This window comes from Cladophialophora psammophila (assembly GCF_000585535.1).
Source record: "Cladophialophora psammophila CBS 110553 chromosome Unknown aczJe-supercont1.4, whole genome shotgun sequence".
NCBI lineage: Eukaryota > Fungi > Ascomycota > Eurotiomycetes > Chaetothyriales > Herpotrichiellaceae > Cladophialophora > Cladophialophora psammophila.
The window spans coordinates 756,098-782,037 of record NW_006912925.1 but is presented as its reverse complement, the minus strand read 5'-3'; the positions used below and the strand labels follow the sequence as shown (position 1 = coordinate 782,037).

The 25,940-nt window shown below is 53.0% G+C and overlaps 7 protein-coding genes across 7 annotated transcripts; 6 read left to right on the top strand and 1 right to left on the bottom strand.

Moving 5' to 3' along the window:
- Positions 1-249: 249 nt before the first annotated feature.
- On the top strand, positions 250-1,509 carry A1O5_03201 (uncharacterized protein; the record flags this gene model as incomplete). Its single annotated transcript, XM_007743814.1, has 4 exons — positions 250-726; positions 775-916; positions 990-1,262; positions 1,340-1,509. 4 exons carry the CDS (start codon positions 250-252, stop codon positions 1,507-1,509), a joined length of 1,062 nt encoding a protein of 353 aa, XP_007742004.1.
- Positions 1,510-3,836: 2,327 nt separating this feature from the next.
- A1O5_03200 (uncharacterized protein) lies at positions 3,837-6,107 on the top strand (the record flags this gene model as incomplete). The annotated part of the gene is made up of 3 exons (XM_007743813.1): positions 3,837-4,210; positions 4,282-4,496; positions 4,549-6,107. 3 exons carry the CDS (start codon positions 3,837-3,839, stop codon positions 6,105-6,107), a joined length of 2,148 nt encoding a protein of 715 aa, XP_007742003.1.
- A 902-nt stretch (positions 6,108-7,009) lies between these two features.
- On the top strand, positions 7,010-8,620 carry A1O5_03199 (uncharacterized protein; the record flags this gene model as incomplete). The annotated part of the gene is made up of 2 exons (XM_007743812.1): positions 7,010-7,148; positions 7,209-8,620. 2 exons carry the CDS (start codon positions 7,010-7,012, stop codon positions 8,618-8,620), a joined length of 1,551 nt encoding a protein of 516 aa, XP_007742002.1.
- Positions 8,621-9,334: 714 nt separating this feature from the next.
- Positions 9,335-10,330, top strand: A1O5_03198 (uncharacterized protein; the record flags this gene model as incomplete). The annotated part of the gene is made up of 2 exons (XM_007743811.1): positions 9,335-9,365; positions 9,432-10,330. The coding sequence occupies 2 exons, from the start codon at positions 9,335-9,337 to the stop codon at positions 10,328-10,330; spliced, it is 930 nt and encodes a 309-aa protein (XP_007742001.1).
- A 1,091-nt stretch (positions 10,331-11,421) lies between these two features.
- Positions 11,422-14,007, top strand: A1O5_03197 (uncharacterized protein; the record flags this gene model as incomplete). Its single annotated transcript, XM_007743810.1, has 6 exons — positions 11,422-11,443; positions 11,515-11,584; positions 11,646-11,717; positions 11,773-12,196; positions 12,253-12,481; positions 12,536-14,007. The coding sequence occupies 6 exons, from the start codon at positions 11,422-11,424 to the stop codon at positions 14,005-14,007; spliced, it is 2,289 nt and encodes a 762-aa protein (XP_007742000.1).
- Positions 14,008-15,731: 1,724 nt separating this feature from the next.
- Positions 15,732-17,947, bottom strand: A1O5_03196 (uncharacterized protein; the record flags this gene model as incomplete). Its single annotated transcript, XM_007743809.1, has 2 exons — positions 15,732-17,853; positions 17,904-17,947. The coding sequence occupies 2 exons, from the start codon at positions 17,945-17,947 to the stop codon at positions 15,732-15,734; spliced, it is 2,166 nt and encodes a 721-aa protein (XP_007741999.1).
- Positions 17,948-18,263: 316 nt separating this feature from the next.
- A1O5_03195 (uncharacterized protein) lies at positions 18,264-24,344 on the top strand (the record flags this gene model as incomplete). The annotated part of the gene is made up of 1 exon (XM_007743808.1): positions 18,264-24,344. One exon carries the CDS (start codon positions 18,264-18,266, stop codon positions 24,342-24,344), a length of 6,081 nt encoding a protein of 2,026 aa, XP_007741998.1.
- Positions 24,345-25,940: the final 1,596 nt, after the last annotated feature.

Here is a 25,940-nt window from a genome sequence, read left to right as displayed (position 1 = left end):
GTTCTCCACGGTATGACTTGTCTTGCTTTTCAAATCCTAGTCTCGCTTAAGCCGGATGACAAGTCTTTTAACGTGGTCGCGAAATTCTGCTGGGACGATGACGTGGCTGACGTCCTTCCTTACCTTAGCTATGGCACGTGGCGAGTTTCATTGCACGGTTTCAGAAAGCAGGAGATTACCTGACACTGGAGGTACGAGCTTTACACCCTCCCAGGCGATATCGTGGTCCCAGCTGAAGTACCTGTGGAGATGTTCGGCTGGAACTTGTTCCTCATCCGCGACAAAGACGGGAACATCAATGCTTTCCACAACATCTGTCGGCACCGAGGACACCCCGTCACTCAGAAGGCCAGTGGATCGAGTACGGTGCTGGCATGTCGGTTTCACGGCTGGTCGTACCTTCCCAACGGAGACCTGCACAAAGCCCGAGAATACAGCCACCTTCCAGACTTTGATCCCAAGCAGCATTCGTTGTTCAAAATTCACACGCATGTGACGGCTCAGGGATTCATATTTGTGAACTTTGATGCAAGGGAGACTCCTGCGGTGAGTTTCGAGGAGCAGTTTGGCGACGACTTCGATCCAGCACCAACGACGAAGACGGGGAGGGAGATTGGTGACGAGTTTGCGTTGTTTCCTAAGGATGGGTGGGAGTATGACCATACGTGGAACAGCTCTGTGGCGGGAACCGAGTTCAATTGGAAAACCTTTGCGGATGGATTCCAGGTTTGCCATTTTGGTGTCGTCCCTTGAACTTCAGTAACATGGCGTCAGGAATGTTACCATTGCCAGACTGGGCATCCCACGACGTTGCCCAAAGACTTTGCGCTGGACCAGTATTACTTGCGTCAGGGGATAGGAGCGTCACGGCACTTCCTGCCTCCCAAAAGAGAAGGGCTGTCGGAAGCGTATATCAGTAAGTTCGTGTTGAGAATTCCTACAACGGGAGAACGGCGATACTGACGTCAAGGTCCGCCTTGTCGGTTTAGCCTGGTTGTACCCCATCGGTGCTGTTATATTCAGTGACAATCTCCTATTCATCGCCCGATATAACGCAGCGGGAGCACTTGAAACATCGTATCAAAGTGAAACGTACCGGAGGTCGAGTATGCAAAAACCCAGCCCGGAATACGACCATTGGATGGAGCATGACATTGGGTATTGGCGATTCGTAGAGATTGAGGACGTTGAGTTGGCCGTCAATGCGCAGAAAGGGTTTAAATCCGGAGTGCTGGGCTTAGGCCGGTTGCACTCGATCGAAGGTATGTGACCAGAGTCTTACCAACCCCGTCGGACAATATATCCAGCAGGCTGACGACGCCCTCCTTCTGGACCACAGAACACGCGGTTAAATGGTATCTCGACAAGGTGAGGGCTGTGTTAGTGGGACACGCCGAGGCGGAGAAAGCGGCAGGTAAAAATATCGATTATTCAGTTCCCCAGGCACAGAGCGAGGCGGCGGAGCAGGATGAACTTTGCAAGTTAGTCGGGCCGGAGTATGAATGGTAGAGGAGCTCGAGCTTCAGTAGAGAGCGGACTCCGCGTCCTGCAAGATAGAGTTGATGTGTGCAAAGGGGCCGAGGGTGATTGGGGGAGTGGCTTGCCTTATCGGAGGCATTGTTTTGGTATGCCCCGACAGCATTGCACATGCATGCATCGAGCCAGTATCGGCGATGTGAGTGGTAGGGATTCAGGTCTACTACCGAGTATTCTGATGGCAATGGCAATGATGCTCGTGTTGATGACGAGGCGGGCGGACATAGTCGTTCGAAGACGAAGTGCAGAATGGTACTGTCGGATGGGAGGAGCCGACAAGGAAGTCTTCACACAGACGGTGCACGAGTATGATTTTGGGGTGGGATTTGAAACAAGGCCGAATCCACTCCTGACTGCAGATCAAACGTGCAAGATGGAGAATTTCTGTGTTGCCACAAGCAGATGGGGATGGATTTTGTGGGATGTCTGCGTCTGTGTAACATGGGGTGGGTGTACGAAGCATCCAAAGGAATTTGTATGAGGAATGGGAGCACGGAGTAGCAGGTAAGTACAGCCAGGGGGGGGGGTAGGGGTAGAGGCGCAGGCTGGTGGGTTGGTGAGCTGGTGGGCTCAGGGGATACTCAGTACCCAGTAAGAGGGTAAGAGAGAGGCAGAGAGGGAGAGGGAGAGACAGACAGTGGTTTTTTCTTTCTGTCAGACCCGCATAAGGGGGTTGCGTGTTGGGATTGGTGGGGAAGTTAATCCACCTGTGACGTCAATTCTTCAACAAGTGAAGTCGGAGTACCTATGAGGTGTCTCTGAATGAAGAGTGAAGAGTGAGAGAGCAAAGAGCCATTCGCTACTAGAAACGGCTTGCGCGTCCAGTCCTCTCAGTTCTTAATTCCAGCGAGAGGTCGTCAAGATGCCGGATGTTGTATCCTGGCTGCATACCGAGTACTGGGTACCTAGAGTCCATCATCACCTCATTCATGCATCATGACTGGCCTGTTGCCGCGCATCATCGAGTCATCGAATCATCATATGGCGCCCTTGATGTGGGTTGTGTTATGCCCACTTGTCTCTGTCTTTTCACACACGGCCGCCGTTGCATGCATATGTGGCCCTGTCGGGCGCCATCCTCTCGGGCGCCATCCTCTCGGGCGCCATCCTCTCGGTGGTTGCACAAGGATCTGCCTCTCATGTCGAACAACTATCTCTAAAAGCTTGACTTCATCGTGGCGCCAACTCTGATGCTGCGAACCAGGCCCTGGCCATCGAATGCAGGGCCCGACCTCATCTCCCCTACCTCCCTTTTCATCGCTGCCTGATCTTTTTTGAAAGGGCAAAAAGGACCGGGGACGAGGACATGGTCAATATGTAGCGATGAGTTTGGATGCGAAGGGCGTCGAGAGGAGCAGACGGATAGGTACTCGGTTCGGTACTCGACTTGTAAAGAGCTGGAGGGTCGAGAACCAGGGCCAGCCTTTGATGGCTTGATTGCTTGATTACGTGCAAATGTTCCACCACCCGCGTCTCGGGCTGCAGCCAATCGTGCATTTGCCCTGGCCACTACTTGCGGCTTGGTTCAGCCGCCATGGCTGGTTTGAGGCGTTGCCGGTGGTTGAAAGGTTGCGTGCTAAGACACATGCGGCTGGGGCAGCAGGGGGGTCCTTGGGGAGTAGCTCGTAGTTTTTTTAGTCTTCTCGCATCTTCAATTGCCATATCCACTTTGCCCCAGAGTGCCCTACTGGCACGCCTACTGGGTACTCAGACAGATGCTAGTACTTGTACTCCGTACCCAGTATTGTCTCTTGTCTTCCTACTGAGTATTCCTACCATCTTTTCTCGCAGTTCCCTCCATTGCGGCCCTTCGTTTTCTTCTCTCTTTGCTTGCCTGCGCTGCACCTAACTGTACTCGGTACGCTGGACTCGGTACTCTGTCCTTTTATCTCGACTCATTCGCTTTGTCGAGTTGGCGGTGCCTACCTGCTACATCCCTCTCTTCCTCTCTGGGCCTATACGGTCGACCTCCAAAAAAAACCCCCCCCCCCTTAACCCGCTCGTTGCTACCCTCGTCCTTTGAACCTTGATGGCAACTTCCCAATCTGCATGACGCCTGTCAATCTTTTGTTCGCTCCACCTACCATTGTCCCCATCTCCTCCGTCTCATCGTCTTCTACCACGACCGCCACGACCGCGACCGCGACCACCACCACCTTTCTCTCCAACTACACGCCTCCTGACCCTCAGTCGCTCATTTAGGCCTGTTTCCATTTTACCATTTCATCGACAACTTCTCTGTCAATTGAAACCGAACTCGTATGACCCGAAGAGTCACCATCACTGGCAGCCGCTCCGAGATGGGCTTGCTCGAAGACTTGCCTGTTGAGCCCGAAACACCTCCCCCAAGTTGGTCCCCCGCCAAACACGACTTCTGGAAGAAGCCGTCAAGATGGCAGATCTGCATGCCCCGGTTACGCATGGTGCTCAAAATCATCGCCACCTTTATCGGCTTCATCCTTCTCATCAAAATCATGAATGCAACGCCTCCACCTCCCCCCCCCGAACCCGCCCCAGAAATCCCAGAAGTCCCCGAAGTGCCTGATACCCCGGACATCATAGACACACCAGACGTTACGGATGTTCCACTGCCTCCACCCACCGAGGATGAGCTGATGGAACTGACGATGGAGAATGCAAAGAAAGAGCAATGGATCTGGAAAGACTTTACAACGTATGTCAACCACCTGCCTTGGCGTGTAATGATGGTCCCTGGCAGCGCCCTAACCGTGTTGATTTGACCAGGCATGACGGTTTGACACGTGGAACGTCACACCTCCGCGCTTGTGAGACCGGCGAAGTCGATTGCAAAAACAGGAGTCCACTCCTCATTCGCTATGATGGCTATCGCGGTTTCCAAGAACCTGTGGAACGCATCGTCTCCTGCGTCGGTCCGCGCGGTGTCCATTTGAATGAGAGCTATGAGGATGCCATCTGGGCCTATCCTGGTCAAGCGAATGGTGAGCGTGCGTGTTTTCGGATGCTTGGACATGTCTGACTTGAATTCTTTAGGTGCCGTTGACCCGACCCTGGGTTCATACAAGGCGTCCGGCTTGGATGGGAGCGTGTCTTTTGACCGTGTTGGTCGCTTCCAAGCCTATGGAATCGATCAATGGGACGCTAATGACGTCGAAGAGATGAAGAAGATGAGCGATGTTGACTGGGACATGGTTGACTGGGGTGAATTGCAGGATGATTGTGCTGTCGCCAACAAGCAGCGCTTTCGACCCTTCAAAGAGCGACCTGCGAGTTCGATCCAGTATTCTAACCTTCGACACAAGCACGACCGGTCCTCATCCAAAGCACTCTCATCCACCCTGGAACCTGGCATGGTCAACAAGGCCAAACGCACGGCGATTCTGATTCGAGTCTGGACCGGCGCAAAGTGGACCGCCGACGCCGTGATGAATATTCGTGCCATGGTTGCGGAGGCTTCCTTGGCCAGCGGAGGGAAGTATCAGGTATTTCTTCTTCTCCATGTCAAGGACGAAAATGTCCCTCTCTTCGTCGGGGAGGATGAGCCGCGGGCAACCATCGAGAAGCATATCCCTCCTGAATTTCGGTCCATGACGGAAGTGTGGAATCACGCTCAGATTCGGGGTCTGTATTCCAACTTGGCCGAACATGCTTTTGTTGGCCGGTCACCCTGGATGATCATCCAATGGTTCGCCCGCAATCATCCCGAGTTCGATTTCTTTTACCAGTGGGAGTTCGACGTGCGGTATACCGGCCACTACCTGGACTTTTTCGAAGCCGTGGAAAATTTTGGACGCAAACAACCGCGAAAAGGCATCTGGGAACGAGCTGGCAGGGTCTACATTCCCTCCGTCCATGGTGATTTTGACTCCGATTTCCGCAATTCAACGAGGGAGGAAGATCCTCACCATATCTGGGGCCCGGTATCCGTGGAAGGCGTCCGACCCCGGGGGCCTAAGCCGCCCAAGGAAGAAGAAGACAATTTTGAATGGGGAGTCGGCGAAGATGCTGACTGGATTGGCTTTCTCCCAAGCTTCAACGTGACTGGTACCGGCTGGTGGTTCCGCAACTATCTCTGGGGTTATGCGCAGGGCACGTCTACTCCGAGAAGGGCCACTCTCATTGCTCAAGGAAGAGTCAGCCGGCGCGTCCTGGAAATCATGAATTATGAAAATGCAGAGAACGGGCATCACATCGACGCAGAGATGTTCCCTCAGACCATGTGTCTCCACCACGGGCTGAAGTCGACCACATTTCCACACCCCATCTTTGCCGATCGATTCTGGCCTCCGGACGTGCTGCAATCGACATTCAATGGCGGGCCGTTCGGCCAGGCTGGAGGCTATTGGAATAGTACCTTCAGCAAATGGAACGAACATGCGTGGTCCAACATGACCTGGTATTACAGCTCTGCTCAGGCCATGCCAATCTTCCAACGCCTTCTCGGGGTCACGGCTCTCGAGAGCGGTGGTCCGGAATGGGAGGATGTTTATGGCAAAACTGTCGTTCGACCAATGCTGCTTCATCCTGTCAAGGGCGCTAAGACCTGGCAATGGACCGAGGATGGATGGCTCCAGACCAAGGCACGAACCTGATCCATTCGGACACCACCGTCGCCGCGCAATCCAACGGATTTCCACCACCACTTTTTGTTTTCGCATCAGCCCTGGCGTTTGGCGTTTGGAGAAACCTGTTCGCGTCAGTCTGACACTGCTCCATCGAACTCGTTGTTAAACCTGATCCGCATCGTTCAGAGGGCGGTCATTGCAGACACCGACCAGAAGACATCCCTTGGAAAGAAAAATCGTACATACCGGCATGACTGTTTATTTCCCATGACGACTAGGGGCGCCATTCCTCCCCCCATGAAAAATGAGACACTGATACATACATGACAGGAAATCCAGAGACAGGACAGCTGGATATGAGCTTTTTTTTTTAATTTTATATCAAGCTATGGAAAGCATGAGCTAAAGCCGAAAAACTCAGTACCCAATAGATAGAGATATGATCGACCATTAGACGGCCGGCATTAATCATAATGTAAATCTTCGCTGGCGAGGGGGCTTTTTTCCTGGATCAATGGTCCGCTTTCTAACTGTAACAAGCCCGTCAGACCCTTGGATGCCAATATTGAACGTGCAAGTAAGCTTTACGGGCAAGTATCTGTGGAATACCGCCGGACGCGAGAAATGCATGGATATGCAACGGCAATCTCGATGCATGAATGGAAATGTGGCTGGCTCACAATCTGACCGGGAGTGTCGTGATGTGTACGAGGAAACCACGAAATCCCGAATTGCGGGCGGGCTGCCACAGTGGTTCCGCATCGCTGCTTATCCAGGCCAGTCCAGTCCAGTCCGACGTCAGTCGGGGACTCGCAAGACCCAAGTTATCCTCGTGTGCAAGCGGTTTTTTTCTCTGTTTCCCCCCAAATCTCGCCTGGTCAACACAGATCAATGAGCGCTCACGCGGATTACATGGCTGTTGAGACCTCATGTCCACAAATCCCTTCCGTAAGAGTAGTTCATTGAAAGGTCCTGGCGGAAGCAGCACTCCCACTCCCACTCCCACTCTCAATCTCACATCGGATCCTCGCGGCACCAGCCCTGGCGCTCTTTCTCTTGATACCAGAGGTATGTGTGTGCCATTAACTTTCAGGCGCTTCTCTGGCCCCTACTGAATCATTCGAGCAGTGCACGGTACAACGCAGAAACATGTAAACTTCGCTTCTCCTCCGGCCATTCCCATCTCGCCGGTCTCATATCCCCCCTCGCCTGAGTCTACGCGACAGGAGTTTCTATCTACGTTCCCCAGCCCGAAATCTCCTTTCCCTGCGCCGACGGACTACAGCCAGGCCCTCGCGAGCGATCCCTTTGCGGCCGAAGCTTCCGACGACGACGACGATAGTGCGATCGAGGAGGCATTGGAGAATGCGAGAGCCAACAATGAGATTACCGCGCCTGGGTCGATCACGACGAAAGCCTCGAGAGAAGATGCAGTGAAAGAGACCCTAGGGCGATTTGCGAGCGCTCCGAGGCGGCCACTTAACAATCAGTCAGCTGCCGGTTCGAAAGACCTCAGCGGGTCCTCGAAATCAACCATGGATGTGGACGCCTTCAAGAGGATGTTGCTGACAGGAGATCGTGGTTCTTCTTCGTCTCGCGATACAGCGGTGCAGAGCTCGCAATCAGGCCCAAATCCTGTAAGTGACAGTGGTTCCAGTGCGGACACGGCATCAATCTCACAGCACTCAATATTTGAGACTGTCCAACCTACGCACGACGAAAGTCCTCGGACTTCAGATGAGCTAGACGGCAGCGAGGTGAATACCTACCGAGCACAACTTGGGACCATCTCAGAAAAAGGGGAGAAGCCCCCTCCGCCCAAGAGCAGGCGCGGAAAACCTCGCAAAGACCCCGGGACCGAGCCAGGTCCCACGGCCAAATTCGACAATTTTATCAACTCGCTGTCGTTGCCCAGCAGCCGAAACGTCAACTCAGAAGTGCCGAGTGCGAGGTCGCCTTCGATTGACGAAAGTCTCACCAGCGACCGATTCACGAGTGTCGGACCTCTCGACGCTCCCAAGAAAGTGCCGCCGGCGCCTCCACTAACTCGCCGGAAAAGCCAGCAAGCACCGAAGAAACCGGTCTTAGCACGAAGCAGTTCCTCTCGATACTCGGTTTTCAGCGAGACGGATGGACCTCCAAGTCCATCCTTTCCTAGCTCTGGATCAAAACCTCCTCCGCCACCCCCAGCGCGGCGGGCCAATAGTACCGGCGACCGTCGCCCTTCACTCGACGTCACCTCCATTCCGGAGAATGCGAACCTGGCAGATACCGAGTTGAGGCCGGGCATACAGTCTACTCCATCCTACTTGAAACGGATGAGTCAGGGACTTGCGCCTCCCGTACCGCCGCCTCGGCGAGGCAGAGGCTCTAGTCGAAGCAGCATGGAGACTACGAGGCCGCCAATGGCGCATCTTGACATGGTGGAAGCTGGAGGGAGTGATATGGGATTTCCCAAGAGTGACCCAAGAGATATTTTGGCGGACCTTGCAGCCTTGCAGCGCGAGGTGGACGCTGCTAGAGCAGGGGCTGGTCAGTGACGAAGAGATGACATTGATTGACGAAGAACAGTATATGTATGATATGGTAATAACCCCAAGAATCATTGGATTGTCCCATACCAGTTGGTCGGTTCTGCCTCGACTCCCGTAATGGAGGCTTTTTATCCTTTCGCAAGGGGCCTAGGGCCGCCAAGGCCGCCAAGGGATATACTGTCACGTGAAAACCGGGGCGCATGACGTAGCCCGGTAGCCAAGCGGAACTTGCCATTCCTGCGACGTGCATGCATACGTTTCTCGTTTCTGGGGAACTTCAGGTCCAACGTCGTTAACCCTAAGGCGTAACTTGCGAATTCCTCCCTAAACTTTGACTCAGGCCCTCGCTTGCACCCTCACTTCAGACTCATCAACATTAATTCTCCTGTGTCTATCACTATAACCAACAAGATCTTCCTCAAGAAGTCCTACAAGCGACACCCTCTGTCGCTCAGCCCCCGCAATCGTACTATTTCACACGCGCCCCCGCTGCTCGTAAAGCCCCTCGACCTCCCCAGGGGTGTCCTTCCAACCCGATCACATCGCCAGCCTATAATGACTGCGTGATATCGTTTCTATCCTCATCTCAACGGCAGCTGTTCCATTCGCTTGCCGTGTTCGCGCGTCGTGGTCTCAAGATTCGACCGCTACGAGCCCCCAAGTCCATCGTCGTCTACCGCAGTTCCATTCTTCCAGTTGAAGGAGAGATCCCTCGCGACCATGCCTAACAGAGGTCCAACCCTGATCAACCGTATGTCGCTGAGCCTTCTGTCATGATACGAACAGTTGGGCAAACACTAATCTGGCGGGCTTACAGTCCCGCCGCCTCCTTCAGATCCTGCCACGCCCAGCGAAATGGGCCCTGGCACCCCCAATTCCACCACCACCTCTCTCTCAACATTGTCCGTCGTCGCTATCAAAGACGGCGCGATCGGCCATGGCGGTAGAGGAGCAGCTGCGTCTGCAAACACTCTTGAGGCCGAACGAGCCGACCGCATCTCCCGCCTTGCCGGCCTAGAGAGAGTTGCGACTTCTCGACCCACCCCTCTGGGACACCTTGCCCCAGGCTCCGGTGCCCTGTACGGTCAAGCCTTCGATAACGCTCCTCAATTTAAGGAGCGAAGTACTGTTGGGAGTGCCAGCGCAACAGGTAGCGTCGGCGGCCGAACCACTTGGGCGAGTGGCAGTGTCGACTACGACGCGGACAAGATGAGCGAGGATCCAGATGACGGAGTCTCGAGCACAGGTGGATTCAGCGACGAGGACAAGGCGAGTCTCGTGGGATTTGGTGAAGGAGCCGGTAGTACAGTCAGTGGCCCTGTTTCCACGCCTTACAATACTCGCGCTTCTATTTCTCGACAAAGCACTAATGTCAACGCACCCTCGACCCCACGAACTGGAACTTTACCGATGTTTGGCTCTGGCCAGAGCACACCCATGAGCGGGATTACCCCTAGTGCTGCTGCAGGAAGCACCGATCCAAAGATGATGGACGGGATGAGTTACGACCAGAATTTCATTGACACGACAATGCAGCCAGCCCCCCCGATCGACGACACCTCCACACGTCCTCAGACAAATCGATTTTCGGGGATGGGAACTGAAATGGCAGAGGAAGTCATGCGAGATCGACTCAGGGATCTGGAGCAGGCGCAACAATCGATGCAGCCAGGGAACGGGCAGACATTAGGCAGATTCCCCTTCGAGAAGGAATAGGCTAATGGCGTCGGCGTTGACTTCCCCTTTGCTGATATAGGGTCAGATCAAGCAAGAGAGCCAGACAAGGGGTTTCCTGGGCAAAATCATTCTTATGGAACATGGAAGGATGAGCTTTGTGAGTGACTGTACGATATCGATAACTTGAGTTTGAAGCGAAAGGTCCTGAGACTTGCCCGATGACGGGTAGTACGCGGCTGGTTTGCTACGCGTTGGGTCTGTTTACCCGCTTTTGGCCGGGATCGCCAGGGACTTGGTAGAAAGAATGACATCCATTACAAAACGTCTGCCAAGGATATTCGAGTCAACTAGGTATGTAATCGGCGGCAGCGCGCTTTGACCAAGCTCCCCCGAAGAAGTTTACCTACGTGGCGAGGTGGACGGCGGAAGCACAGCACGATACCGGCTTTCTGCGGTGACGAACACGGCGCCTATGGAGGGGAGAGACGGCGAATCGTGCAGCTGGCGAGGCTGAAACTCCCTTCAAAGCAGCGGTCTAGCATCAGGGCAAGCTTGAGCCTCGCACTAACACCCTGGCGAGCCAGGCTAGGTCCTGGACTTAAGTAGCCGCAAAGCCATTCTCAGAGGCACCTAAAAGCCACCTAAAAGCCACCTAAAAGGGCAGGCTAACCCGTGCTGGGCTATGACACACCGTTAAACAGAAGTTTTCCAGCACCTGGGCCTGCGCCTGCGCCTAGGCTCTACCACAGTCTACCGCTAGCCTGGCATTCACGAAACTTGGTCCTCTGCTGTTGGACATTTTTTTTTGTCCCTTCTTCCACTCTGCCTCTCCCTCTTTTCCCTCCACCGCCCCTCTCGTCACCCTGTCCAATTTGTTTGTCCCCTCCTGCAATCGCTGATATTAGGTTATCAAGTACGGAAAAGACTCGAATTGTGACAATCTCACCGCCACAGAGGCTGCCGCTATCCGCAAATTTCCTAGTTCGCAGGGCTTTGTTGTTGATAACCTGACACAAGTCTCTCGTTGACCATCGACCGCTTCTTCCTGCCAGACCCACGCTCTCCTACGACAAAGTCTGACTATTTTTGACTGCTCGGAACGCCCAGCCGTGCTCAAGAACCCACGGAACATGGCTCTCACTCAGTTTGCCTGTATGTGTCATCGAGGGCGCAGCCCGCGGCAAAATATGTCCGGGCCTTGTTGCTGACTTCGCATATCACAGTCCGGACTCTGAAGGGGATCGGTGTGATCAACGGTGCACCTAGTTACGAGCCGCTTTCCGGGTTTGAGAGGTTCGTTCTGATGCCTCGCCTGACACCGCTCCATCCGCGTTGCTAACAGTCCGCATGCTAGACCCGAAGGAAATCTGCGATGCTGCTCCTACTCTCCCTGTGGCCGGTACTTTGCATGGGCCTACTCCGAAAAGTATGACCCTGGAACGCTTCCAAAACTCGAGTGAGATACACTGACTCGAGGCAAGGGTCAACATTATCGACGCTGACACAGGTGTCATCATCTCCTCCCTTCCCGCCGAGAACGTTTTCGAACTGGGCTTCTCGCCCAAGGGTACCTACATAATCACGTGGCAACGCCCTTCCAAAGACGACAACGGTGACGCCGTCAAGAATCTCAAGGTGTGGCTGGTCATAGACGAGAAGGCCCTGGCAGAAGGCGTCGACAAGGAACCAGTCGCCAGATTTGTGCAAAAGTCTCAGACTGGGTGGAACTTGCAGTACACCCACGATGAGGCCTTTTGTGCGAGAGTGGTCACCAACGAGGTACAAATCTACGAGAGCCACGATCTGACGACGGTTTGGAATAAAATCCGCGTCGAAGGTGTGACGGACTTTGCGGTGTCGCCGGGGAAGAGCCACACCATTGCCGTCTTCGTGCCAGAGAGAAAGGTAACGCCATAGACCTGCCGCAAGATTACGCTACTGGGATCTAACCGCGGCGATAGGGACAACCAGCTGCTGTCCGAGTTTACAACGTGCCGAATTTCACCGCCCCCGTGTCCCAGAAGAATTTCTTCAAAGGTGACAAGGTGCAGCTGAAGTGGAATGACCATGGCTCTTCTTTGATTGTGCTGGCACAAACCGAAGTCGACAAGACCGGCAAGAGCTACTATGGAGAGACCACACTCTATCTCCTCAGTGCGAACGGAGGCTTTGACTCGCGGATAGATCTAGGTGGGTCACTCGGTCGTTTCTGCCCGATGAATAGGTTGCTAACTCGAATGTCAGACAAGGAGGGCCCCATCCACGACGTCGCATGGTCACCAAAGTCGAACAGCTTTGCCGTGGTCTACGGTTACATGCCGGCCAAGACTGTGATATTCAATGCCAGAGCCCAGCCAGTACACACGTTTCCCCTAGGACCCCGCAATACTGTACTATTCTCCCCCCATGGACGTTTCGTGCTCGTGGCGGGTTTCGGAAATCTTGCTGGGCAGATGGATATCTATGACTTGGAGAAGGACTTCGCCAAGATCTGCACCATCGAGGCGAGTAATGCAAGCGTATGCGAATGGTCACCCGATGGCATTCACATTCTAACGGCAACGACGTCGCCCCGGCTCCGAGTCGACAACGGCGTTCGGATTTGGCATGCTGGTGGTTCTCTAATGTATAACGAGGATATGAACGAGCTTTATCACGTTTGCTGGCGGCCGCAACCGGCGGATGCATATCCTTTGAGTGCTAACCCACTGGCCGATATCCCTTCGGCACATGGCAGTGCGATGGAATATATGGCAGCTCGCAAGACACCCAGTAAACCTGCTGGCGCGTACAGACCCCCAGGGGCTCGTGGACAGGTTACGCCTTTGGCCTTCAAGCGCGAAGACGAAGGCGGTGCGGCCTTTGTTCGCGAGGGCATTTCCTCCTTCTCAAGCAACATCAACGGGTTTGGAAAACCTCGTCAGCGAATTGTTCCAGGTGCTGAACCTGCCGAAGAAAAGACACCACTCCCTCCTGGTGCTGCTCCTGGAGGAGGGGTGAGTTTGACAGGCACCGGGGAAGGAGCGGACGGAGAACCAATGTCCAAAGCGGCCAAGAAGAATGCAAAGAAGAGAGAGGCGAAGAAAGCGGCGGCGGCGGCAGCAGCTCGCGAGCAACAACAAGGAGGTACGGCAGCCAATAATCTCGCGCCAGAGCAACGACAACAAGGCGGAAGGGGGAAAAGTCCGAGTCGCAGCCCGGATGGTCGTGGCCATCAGCGCAGCCGAAGTAGGAATTACGTGCCCGCGCCTGGTCTTGAGCCGCCCACTGGTCCGAAGAAGGAACGAAGCAGGAGCAACAGCCGACGGCAACGTGGTGATACCAACAGTTCGACGTATGATCGCAGTCACGCATTTGCAAATGGCACGCCCAAGGGGCCTGCTCAGGGCACATCCAACGCAAATGCTAATCAGCAGAACAAGACTCCTCGCACCAACGCGCCCACAAATATCAACACGACTATTCCCATGCCAGCACCTCCACCTGTGCCCCAGGCCTCACAAATCCCTCCCGAGCTAGAAGTCACCTCTCCCATGACCCCTGGCGGCAATCCACAGGACAAGAAAATCCGAGGCCTCTTGAAGAAGATTCGAGCGATAGAGGATCTCAAGATGCGCTTTGCAGGTGGTGAAAAGCTGGAGGATACACAGATGAGGAAGATTCAGAGTGAAGAAGGGGTTAGGAAAGAGTTGGCGGCGTTGGGGTATTCTGCGTGAGGCATTGTTTGGGATGATCAGTTGGTCATAATATACTGTCTCATTTTTCAGCATGAGAGGATATCTCACTTGAGGGTTGAACCGGTTGGGCATCAAGGAGAACAGCACATCACTATGCGCAGTGGCTGCGTCTTAGATTGGAGGCGGTGACTTGCCAGAGGTTGTCCTTGAGAAAGCCTCACGCTCGGCAAGGTGTCTGTTATTGGGCAGGCCATGTCCGGTCGGACTGGGCCCTCTCTTTGGGTCGGAGGAGTGTTTCTTGAGTCCTTGACACGGATCTCTCCCCTGCCGTCATCTCGCAAGGCAGCAGTGGCTGTCTGGGCGTCGTGTCGAGCCGAGTTAGCTAGATCCACTTTACGATGGCTACGGGGCGTTTTGTCAAGGGAAGGCTGGACCATGTGTGCGTGTGCGCGTGCGCGTTCTGTTTTGTGTTTTGTGTGTTCTCCCCATTCTTTTGCATAGCGAAGGGGAAATGTCCTGTGGATGAAGAAAGGGGATCACGAGTCGGTGGATGGATGGATCGAGGCAGGCCAAAGGTAGACAGCGAGACAGATAGACATCAAACAGCAACACCGGTGGTCCATGCACAGCGGTGAGTGAAAAAGGCACGACCGCACTGGACGACGATATCATCCATCCATCCATCCATCCATCCATGCATACGTCCAGCCCATCATCAAGCATCCGTCCAAAGGGCCAATTGGCTGTGTGGAAATGGACCACCCAACCCAACCAACCCAAATCGACCGAAACGACGCGAAGCGAAACGCAACTAAACTAAATCAGACAGACTATATATGGAAATCAAAAGTACCAAAAAAAAGCCATACCAAAATAGTACTTAAAACGAATGAAAACATTTCAAAGAGAACAACAGAGTAGGATATTCGTGTGTACGTGTAGTGACGAGACGAGACGTTACCGTGTGTGGTGATGTGATGCGATGCGCAGTGCAGTGCAGTGATATGATATGACATGGTGTAATGCGAGGTGATGAGATGGGATGTAAGCCACCGAGACCAGCCCATTGAGAACCGTAGACTGCAGTTGAACATGCGATTCCCAATGTGACGTTCCGTCCATGTCCCTCCCCCTCGCAAAGGAGAGGCGTAGACCGGGGGGGCCGGGCAGCTCGAGCACCCACCACCCGTTTATCTTGATCCCAGGCGCAAAAAGGCCGGAAGGTAGACGTCAGACAAACGGTGGGGTTTGGAGGGAGTTCTGTGCTTTTTTTTTTGATCTTTCGCGAAGAATACTGAGCCTGGGGGATTGAGTCAAGGTATTGATCTCGCCTTGGGCTCCACCTTGCATCGCGATTGGCAGAGTGGTTGGTTGTGTGTTCATTTAGGACAGGGGAGAGGAGGACAGAAGGAGTGGTGTGGCAGTGCAGCAGCGTATAAGGGGGAACTCAAAGGAAGGAATAGATCAAACAATACGTGAAGGCTGATTTTTGGGTGCGGGGAATACAAGAAGCTGACCGTTACATGTAGAAGATGCCTTCAGGGGAGGTCTTCTTTGCCCATTGTATGTTGTATTTGCCGCGTTCTCAGTACAATGAAAGGCCTGAATAATCATTCGATTGTGTATGATAGAAGGCCGAATTCGAGATTTGGGGTATCGTACAAAGGAATCGTTCAGTTTGCCAACAAAAGAGTCAACTCCAGCCGGGGGACGCAGAGCAGTCATCTAGATGTTTGACCACGATGGCTTGCTTGCATGGGTGCTCACGTGAACAGCCTTCTCTGCGGTACTGCTGGCTCGCCTTCGAGCACTTTTTTCCCATTGGTAATCCTCAATCCCCTGCCTTTCGCTGGTGTCGGGCTCCCCATGTCGATGTCCTCATCTCCATCGTCATCATCAATGCGGAACCCTACACTCTTTGTAAAGAGGTTCATGGGCTTCTTAGTTGCACCTACGCCGCCCATGTCATCAAGAAGGCGGTCCATGCCCTCCACATCCAGATCGCCAGACGCGAGTAGTGTTTGGTCCGACGGGGCAGCTATTGTCTGTGAGGATGGGTCGGCCGCGCTGGAACGTGAAGATAACGGGTTCAGCGAGAGGATGAGGCGGTGAGAGGTTTGGATGAGCAAGTCAGGAGGGGAGAGTGCATTGTCGAAGATGCTGGTGCCAGAGAACATGCTGTTTGAACTTTCTGAGCTAGGAAGGAGGCTGATGGACAATGGTACCTGGCCTCCTAGCCTTGCAGGAGGGAGGCGAATTGGTTTCGACTCACCCTTCCAGAAGGAGAGGATGGAAGGAACGTATATGGTATCATCGGCGTAGCTGATGAGCACGGATTCGTCATGTGCGACACGGTTCGGGAGCCTATCCTCGACGTAGATGGAACCGTAGCATCGTTGGCTGTTCGATTTTAATGCGTTGTTGGTGAGTTTTGAGCCTTGGAATAAGCCCTCGGATCGCACCTTGCGGGTCGACGGAGTCATCGGTGCCAAAGAACCTGATACCGGTTGTGCATCCGCATGAGAAGATTTCTGTTTGGACTCAACGGAAGGTAAGATATGCGACCGGATTGCAAACCGAGTCAAGGAGCCACCTTGAATGCCTGAGATGTTTCCATGCCCACGGAGGAGATTGGCACCAGAGCTGGAAGACGTAGGTCCTACGGCCTCTAGGTCCCAGATCCCCCATTCGCCATCTTCGAGCAAAGTTGCGACGGCACGGCCAGCGATGAGCCATCTCGCATCAAGGACTGCCTTTCGTCTCTGCTGGACAACTTCCATGTTCTCTGGCCTGAAGGACGGGAGCATCGTGATGAGAAATTTCCCTCGATCATTGGTGAGAATCCTTGATGAGCGCGTGCTCGACACAGAATCAGATGTTGCAGTAGATCCTCTACGCTCTCGAGTGCGTGATGGAAAAACTTGGTAGACCTTGACAGTGGAATCTGCGGGAAGGGTAATGAGCAAAGTCGAATGTCGTTCGGCAGGATACGAAGAAGTATTGAATGAGACCCTCGCATTTATCGACGAGGAACGGAGGTAGGTCCTTCTGATTGGGAGAGGATAGTCTGAGTTTGGGGCAAGTTGATTCTTTTGTAGCGGAAGTTGATGCACCAGTAACAGTCCTGCACCAGTACACGAGATTGATGCCACGAGGAGCGACCAATGTACTGACTCGGCCTCTGCAGTCTCCCGCTTAGATTGAGATTGTGAGCGAGTTTGAGGCTTTGCTTGAGTTTGTTCCTCGACGTCCTCTTGTTCCTTCAAAACAACTCCAGTATGAGTGATTGCGATGTCTGAGACGAACTGCTGGTGGGAGTTTGGGCCTTCTATTTTCAATATTTGTACATCCATTCTGGAGATGTCGTGCACTTCTGGAGCGGGAGGATCAAGAGGAGTAGATATGACTCGGATGCTTAGATCGGTGCAAGCGGCAGCAACGATGATGCGATCGTTGTAAATGACAGGCCATGACTCTGGAGGAGCTTGGGCGAGATCCTTTACAATATATGGCACTGCGATCCTGGAGGCTGCGGTTCCTAATGGTATGTCGATGTGCCGTAATACATCTCGGTATGGCGCCGACGGGTCCACTTCCTCCTCATCCTGTTTGAATTCAGCAGGCTTTGTTTCTGTTTCTGTTTCTGTTTCTGCCGGCACTGGCGCGTCCTCGTCCTCGTCGTCAATGTCGATAACCATCGGGCCGGTCTTCGCTATCCCATTTATCTTTGGTGTCGGGAGATCTTTCTTTGGCGGCTCGAATCCCTTGCCAGCGTACCACACAAGACGCAAACCTTGCTCGTGCCCGTAGACCACGACGGTGGAGCCATTCGAAGACTGCCGAGGGTAGACGTGCGATCTGAATGCTTCATGCGGGAGTTCATAGCTGGATGTACAAATTTAGACGATGCCCAGCAACGAAGAAGGTGGACATACCTGAGCTGCCATCGCTCTTTCTGTCTGAGTATTGATCGACGCATCTTTCAAGATTGAATTGTTCCCTGGAAGCAAAGTAGAAGCTCAAAATTATGTGGTTGCATAAACCAGTGGGCGACGAGGTTTAGGGTAGGTGTGAGTTGTGCCACAACTTTTCAATTTCTCCAAATCGCGTCGGGAACGCGTCGCTGTCGCCGCCGTACGTTCGCACTCACTTTGTCTTCACTGCGCCAAAAATGTGACTTCAAGCAGTAATAACATTGAATATACATGGCGCTCCTGCAATAGATATGCTTATTGGATTCAATCCATCACACCTGACCCTCATGTCTGTCGACCTTCCTCCGCCGTTTCATAGCCATGAGTTCAATCCAGTCGCTCGGCCTCCATGAGCCCAGCGCTCTACCCTACCTCGTTGCCGCTTTGATCCTCCCCTCTGATCCTCCCACTTCACTGTATAGATGGTCACTCTCACGGGTGTACGACGAACATGCCTCGATTTTTGTGGAAGAAGAGATTCTCACGACAGAGCACTGTGTGGTGTGGTCCAGGAACGGTGCAATAGAAAGAGCGCTGAACCTCAGTGTCGAGGGGGAGACGATTCTGCATGCTTTTGTCGCTAGGTTTGGTCCTCCTGGAGATTACGAAAAGAACAGCCGACAGCAGCATGAAAACGTCAAGCCATCAGAGCGTGGACTGGTGGTGGTGTTCAAGACTCAAGTTCATATTTTCCTTCTCTCCGGCGACAGCTATGTTTTCCCTCTCTCCTTCGAGGTTGATTCTGCATTTCCTTTACCGTCTGGATTCATTCTACAGCGGAAGCTAGGGGAGATGGAGTCTGGTGGCTACGTTGAGCACGTCCATCACGACCTCAGCACCATCAACGAAACTCTAACTTCTATCGGCGGCAACAGCTCAAGACCGTCGCTCATCTTGCCAGAAAAGCGGCCCTCAGACCTTAGACTGGCGCCCTCCAATGCCAATGGCATGCCCCGGACCTTCTCATTGACTGAGATCATGTCCGAGTTAGGGCTTGTGGTGTGGAGCCCTAATCGGAAAGGTGAAGTCCTTGAACAATGCAGTGCACTTCCTCGCTCTGAGAAGGTGATTTTCATCTCTGCTGGTGACGAATTCGGGTCGGGAAGCGCGAGCGATCGACCTATCTGCATGGCCTTGACCCTCAATGAAAGAAATGCTACATTCACACTCTGGCATGTGAGCGGAGACGTCATGACCGAGCAGCACACACGACAAAGTAAGAAAGAGGCCAACACCAAATCTCGCGCGGCTTTGAGGAAGAGTTCAAACATCTACGGCCGGGACCCTAGCAATCTCAGGGAAAGCCTTTTAGGTTCCCGCCCTCCGCATCCAGAGGGCGGGCCATTCTCGTCCTTGGAAGAACAGAAGTCCTTTCCAGCAAATGACCTTGCCTCTCAACTGGGCCCTGAATTTGGCGATGTCGGGGTGCAAACGCGGTCGGCCCGTAGAGTCAGCTCCATGCTGGCACGAACAGATTTGGCTTCCGCAGCGGATCGAAACACGTTCAACGACCTAGCAATGGGTCACGCAGGCCGACAGAGTCTGAACAGGGCAGGCAGGCGAGGCGAATCAATCGGGAGTTTTAATGATCGGCAGAGCTTTGGTTTTCGACGGAGAAGCTCATTCCCGACAAATACATCTATTTTCAGTACCGGCACCTCGTTCCTAGACATCTCAGCCCGAGGACTGTTAGAAGAATTTGACCCCTTGCGGCAATCTATGCGTCTGGAAGACGATACTTTCGACGGCTCAGAGACCAATCTTCCCAGAGATGTCGGATTCTTCAAAGTCAAAAGTTTTCCGAGACGACAGTCATCTACGGAGCCCGACTCCGCTTTTGACGTGAAGGTTCTACCGCTGAGCACTGGTAGTGCCTTCGTGCAAGACGGTGAGCGAACAAAGGACGTCTACCTTGGCGTAATGGACAAGGGCGCCCAGGAGATGATCATAGTTAGGGTTCTGGTGAAAAAACACATCCACGGCAACGCACGAAAGCCGGCCATCTCCAAATATTCGTTCGAGCTCAAAGTTGCCGAAATTCGCAGATTGGCTGGCATTAAGGATGCATGCACGGTCGTGGACAGATCTATCCAGCGATTAGTCGTCTTAACACAGTCTCGGACGCAAATTACTGGCTTGCAGCTCGAAGCGCCCTGGTCTCCATCCTTCCAAATCGGACTTCCCATACAATACGCAATCTACGATCCGTTTCTGAGCTCCCAGTCATCCAGCCCAAGAAAGGACAAAGACAGAGGAATCAGGAGAGTCATACCGGGAACAGATGTACAAATTCAAGCCCTATTCGATTCAGGAATTCAAGCACAGATTTATGCCATCGACCAAGACAAGCGCCGACATACGTTGGGGATCCGACTTGCTCCTCGAGATCCTCTCGTGCACAAGATTCTCAAAATGTGTGACATGGTGCTTGGGCCGAACCAACAGGAAAGCCTTCTCGTTGCATTTTGGGAGGTCTCGAGGTGGCTGAAAGGCAGGAAACCACCAGTAAACTCTGAATGGACTGCAATGGTGGTAGTGCTCTTCTCCCTGGCAGTGCCTTTCATTAGCAATCAGCATTCACAGTCTACACCCACGCGGCGTCGGACCAAAAATGCTCTTCTTCGCTCCAGCAGTGGAAGTGCCATCGACCTTACGAATTACGAACTCATGCATCATGCAGATAACGAAATGCCCCAGAAATTCGGAGTGCAAGGGCCCGCTTGGAGTTGGATTTTGGAGAAGGCCCTTGAAACGACTATAGTCAAGCCAAAATCAAAACACTCCCGAGCAGCAAGCATGGCATCTTTCCATGAAGTCCCCCCCGATAAAAGAAATGCTTTTTTGATTGCATGTATAGCTCTAGCAACAGAGTATACACAAACTCCGCTAGGAGAAAGTGCTCTTGGACCGGAGGGATACTTGCCGACCTCGATCAACAAGGAACGAGAGCAACGTTGCAATGCTATCCCCAGTATTTTACTCGGTTTGCATCTCCTTTATGAGGAAGACAAACTCAATACAATGTCTAACCCCGGTCGGAGGAGTTCAAGAAGCAGCTTGATGATTGTTCTTGCTCAGCTGGGGCGTTGGCTTGGATGGAAAGACTGGACGTCCTGTAGCAACGCCTACTACGAACACGAATCGGCGGAAGCCACCAATTGTTTATACGACGAGTCGCTCCTTGATGATCTGCGAATTCCAGCACAACCATTTCTGCCGCCGTCAATATACGAACATCTTGAGAAGTGGATAAACGGAATCGCACCTGCTCCGTTTTTGACATTGGCCCGTGTGTCCGGTTTGCCAGAGCTGAGTGACCATGACCATCCATTATGGTGGCAGGCAGCGAACCTGACACCACGAACGTTGGCTCTTCTGTTCTTCATGGATCAAGCAAAGGATCAGCTCAGTCCCCACAGAACAATCGCGGTTCTGCTTCAATCAGGGGTTAGTGAGCGCATTCTGAGCACTCTTCCTGACGGAGTAGCTGCTGCTTTCTATCAAGCAATTGCATCGAACCGCTACAGGGCCGACAAAGTTGGCAACCTTGTAAATCAGCTTATCCTGGGACGAAATGCTGTAGTTCAACAAGGTGATGATTCGTCCCACCATTCATACAAATCACAATTGTTACCGTCGTCACACGAAGCTCTGAAGGACTATCACGCCATCTGCTCATCTGCAGTTGAGGCGGAAACGCTTCAAAGATGGGATGCGTCTTCCGAGGCAGACCGACATGTTATTAGCAAATTGATATTCAACGAAGACCGTCGCTTCGCAGAAGCGTCCAAACTTGTTAATCAGACAAGGCCTCCAGTAATTGAATGCACACCTGAGCCTGGCTGGAGCGATGTCGACTTGTTAGAAGCTCAAAAAGAACTAGCCCAACACGTCACCCGCAGGACGTTATCCGTGGCTGCAGGACGAGGGATGATGCATTTCAACGCTCGTGTCCCCTTGCTGACTGAAAGGGTCCCCATACCTGCTTTCAGTCTGCAATGTATCATGAAACCTCGGGAGGCCAGTGAGGGCGCTCAGCCCATGACTTTCAGCGCCGACAAGGCCACATTTACGGAAGAAAAGGTGTGTTGGGCATTCTTCCACAACGGCGCTTCGATGGGTCTCATGATCTCGAACGATGCTAAAGGAATCGATACCTCATGGATACTGTACAATAAGCCTCCTGAGTTAACGAACCGCCACGCTGGATTTTTGCTTGCTCTGGGTCTGAATGGTCATCTCAAAACACTGGCCAAATGGGTTGCATTCAAGTATCTCACTCCTAAGCACACTATGACATCTGTCGGACTCTTGCTCGGACTCTCAGCCTCTTTTCTGGGAACCATGGACACACTCATAACCCGCTTGCTCTCCGTTCACGTTACTCGTCTACTGCCGTCCGGTGCCGCCGAACTCAATCTGTCCTCATTGACACAAACCACTGGAATTATGGGAATTGGACTCTTGTATTATAATTCTCAACACCGTCGTATGTCGGAAGTTATGCTATCCGAGATCGAAAACGATGATCCAGAAGAAGGTGTTGCATTTGACAACGTCATTCGCGACGAGGGCTACCGACTGGCCGCCGGGTTTTCTCTAGGTCTCATCAATCTCGGACAGGGCAAACGTCTTCATGGTCTTCATGATATGGGCGTTGTCGAACGTCTCCTCACTATCGCCGTAGGCACGAAGAATGTGAATATGGTTCACGTCCTCGACCGCGCGACTGCGGGGGCTGTGATGGCTGTAGCTTTCATTTTTATGAAAACCAACGACGCGGGGATTGCGAAGAAAGTCGACATTCCGGATACATTGCATCAATTTGACTATGTACGACCAGATATTTTCCTACTTCGAACTCTGGCTCGGCATCTGATCATGTGGGACTCGATTCAACCTACGTATGATTTCATCCAAAAGTCGCTTCCTGAGCCCTACAGATCGAGATTTGATTTGAAGACTACGAAATTTCTCAGCACCGAGGACATGCCATTCTTCAACATCGTCGCCGGGATCTGCTTCGCTATTGGGCTGAGGTTCGCAGGCTCTCAACGACACGACGTCCGTGATTTGCTCGTCTCTTACCTGGACCAGTTTCTCCGCTTGAACCGTTTGGCTGCACACAACTACGATTCTCAAGTTACCCTGAACAGTGTGCGCAACTGCCTCGACACCCTTGCCCTAGCTTCAGCCTCCGTTGTGGCCGGTTCGGGTGATTTGCTGGTCATGCGCCGTCTGCGCGCTCTTCATGGACGTACTGATAGAGATACGCCATTCGGAAGCCACCTCGCGGCACACATGGCTCTTGGCGCCTTGTTTCTAGCTGGCGGTACACGGACCTTCGGAACATCAAATCTGGGAATTGCGAGCCTGTGTATAGCTTTCTATCCCATCTTTCCCAACGACGTCCTCGACAATCGCGGTCATCTTCAAGCTTTGCGGCATCTATGGGTTCTTGCTGCCGAGGGGCGGTGTCTCGTCGCAAGGGACGGTGACGCAGGTGGCTCCGTCTCAGGAGGCATGACTGGTCGCATTCGTCTGAAAACCGGTGAGATGCAGACAATCCGCTTGCCTGGCCTGATACCGGAGTTTGACACCATCAAATCCATCGAGGTCAAGGGTGAGGGCTTCTGGGATGGGCATCTCGATTTCGAAGCTGGAGGACAACCGCTCAGAGACAAGATCAAGAGCGAAAATGCGGTGAATGTTGTCCTTCGGCGCCGCACCGCCTACGATGAGCCCCCGAGGAATCTTTTCACGGCGGAATTGCAGGCCAAAGCTTGGGCGATGGGAATCCCTAGCATTGACCCGAACGCTGTTCCTTCGTATACTAGTACTGTTGCCACCAGCTCTACAGCCGGGGCTGGCGTCACAACGAGCTTTGCGAGAACAGCAGCCCGAAATCCATTTGAATGGCTTTTCGAACTCGGGCCTCTCAAGGACTTTGACCACGCAGAACGAGCACTTGTTCTAGGTCCGATACCTTTAGATGGGAAGGAGCTGAGCAGAACCACAGTCGTGGATTCACGGCTCGAGTTTGAGAAGGGCGTTCTCCCTTCAGAAGATCCGGTAGGCCAAAGTGTCGGGGTGGGGAAGGCACAGATGGAGAAAGACAAACTGTGGCAGTTGAGGTTGTTGTTTGCCTGGTTTGATCGATGGGAGAGGGAGGATGCGGAGTTTGAACGAAGAAAACAAACGATCGAGCAACGTGGAGAAGGTGCCAGCAGGGACACCAATGGGGACGAAGATTCAGATAAATGGTTCTCGGATAGTGGAGGAACTTGGCTGAGAAGGGCGGTGATTGAGAAGTTGAGATGGAAGGTATGGAATCTGACCACAGGCGCTACCGATGAGAATGACGACGCCAGGGACGATCACGATCACGTGTCACGTCGATGATATTGAATGAGCGGCGAGGTGGACTCCCATTGCAAGGAGGTATTCATACGTGCTCTGTCCCTCTTTCTGAGACTCGAGGCAAAGGGAAAAGGCGAAGGACATCCTACACAGAGTACAGGAGAAGGTGGCAAGGAGGCTCGCGACATTGCGAGTCACGGTAGAAAAAGGCCAGTAGAAATCGCATATCATTATTTAATTGCGATCCCCTCATTCCCCCGGAGGATCTTTCTCCTGTCTTTTCGTCTATCGGATGGCGTCACCTAGCGCGAAAGAGCGAGCGAGTGTCCAACATATTATCTATGTATATATCTATATAGGTGAGATGTAGACAGCGTTAGTCGATATTACTTGAACTTCTACTCGTCAAAATCGCGCGCGAACACACACACACACAGAGAGAGAGAGAGAGAGATCTCATCCTATCTATGTTAGATATGTGAACATCTCCCTAGACCCAGACCGAGACCCAGCGACGCAGAACGATGCATGTAGTCGTCGCTCGCCCTACAGGAAGGGAAAGCATTTCACCCACCTAGGTAGGGTATGGTTATGGTTCCGTTGGAAGTGAAGTAAAGTGAATTCTAGGCCAGCGAGCAAGCAAGCCAGCCAGCCAGCCAGGTCGGCAGCGGCTCACTGACTCACCACTCACTGTGGCATGAAAGATCGCTGAAAGTAGTATCCAAGACGCCGTGAACCAGGCGAGTTGATTGCACGATTTGAATAGAGTTGCGCCGTCTGTCGCGGTGGCTGCCCGGTCAAGAACATGCATTCTTTGCTGCACTGACTACAGAGGGGTTTGCAGGCTGTTGCATATAGAGTGTTAGCCCAGCGAGGATTTGCGTTCCTCGTGTTAAGCCACCAGGTGAGGCAATCACATATCTCTGTCCAAGTTGCATGCTGCTGGGGTAGTCAGCCATCTCTCGATGATTCATCGTGCATTGCTTGCCGCCCGTGGAGGGGAGCTTCGGCAAAAAAAAACAAAACGCCTCCCTATATCCTTGCTGTCGACGACGGGAGGCCGTCTGTCCAATCGATAGGTCGCGGCGAATAGGAATACCACACTACATGGTGAGATGTTCCTTTCGGAAATGCATTCTCTGAATTACCTGATCCCAATGTTACCGTATCCAGTGGGTTGAAATTGATGTTTGATACGCGACGACGCGCCATTGCCTCTCCAGGATATCATCCCACTAGACTCTAAAACGATCAAGCTATTGTTCCTTGCGCAATTCCCCAAGCCGATCCCCAGGCAGGAGACTTCGTGCGCAACGAGGATGAGCGGAAGGCCATGCAGAAACAGTGGAGTTGGGGCCAATCCCGCCATCTGAGCGACGATGGGAAGAAAGGTGTACTCGTACAGGTCGAAATGGCTCATCTATTCCACCAGAACATGCACAGAGTAGCCGTGACGTCGAGCAATTTTCGAAAACACATGTTGCTCCTCGAACGCCAGGGACACCGCGTCTGAGGCCGACTGACATCATTCTTGGCCGCGAATAGAGAATCTGGCAGAAATATTGGACGGAGGATTTCAGACCCTTACACAGTAGAAGCTCTCCGGCTCCGTTCCCTGCATGTCTCGATCCCAATGTC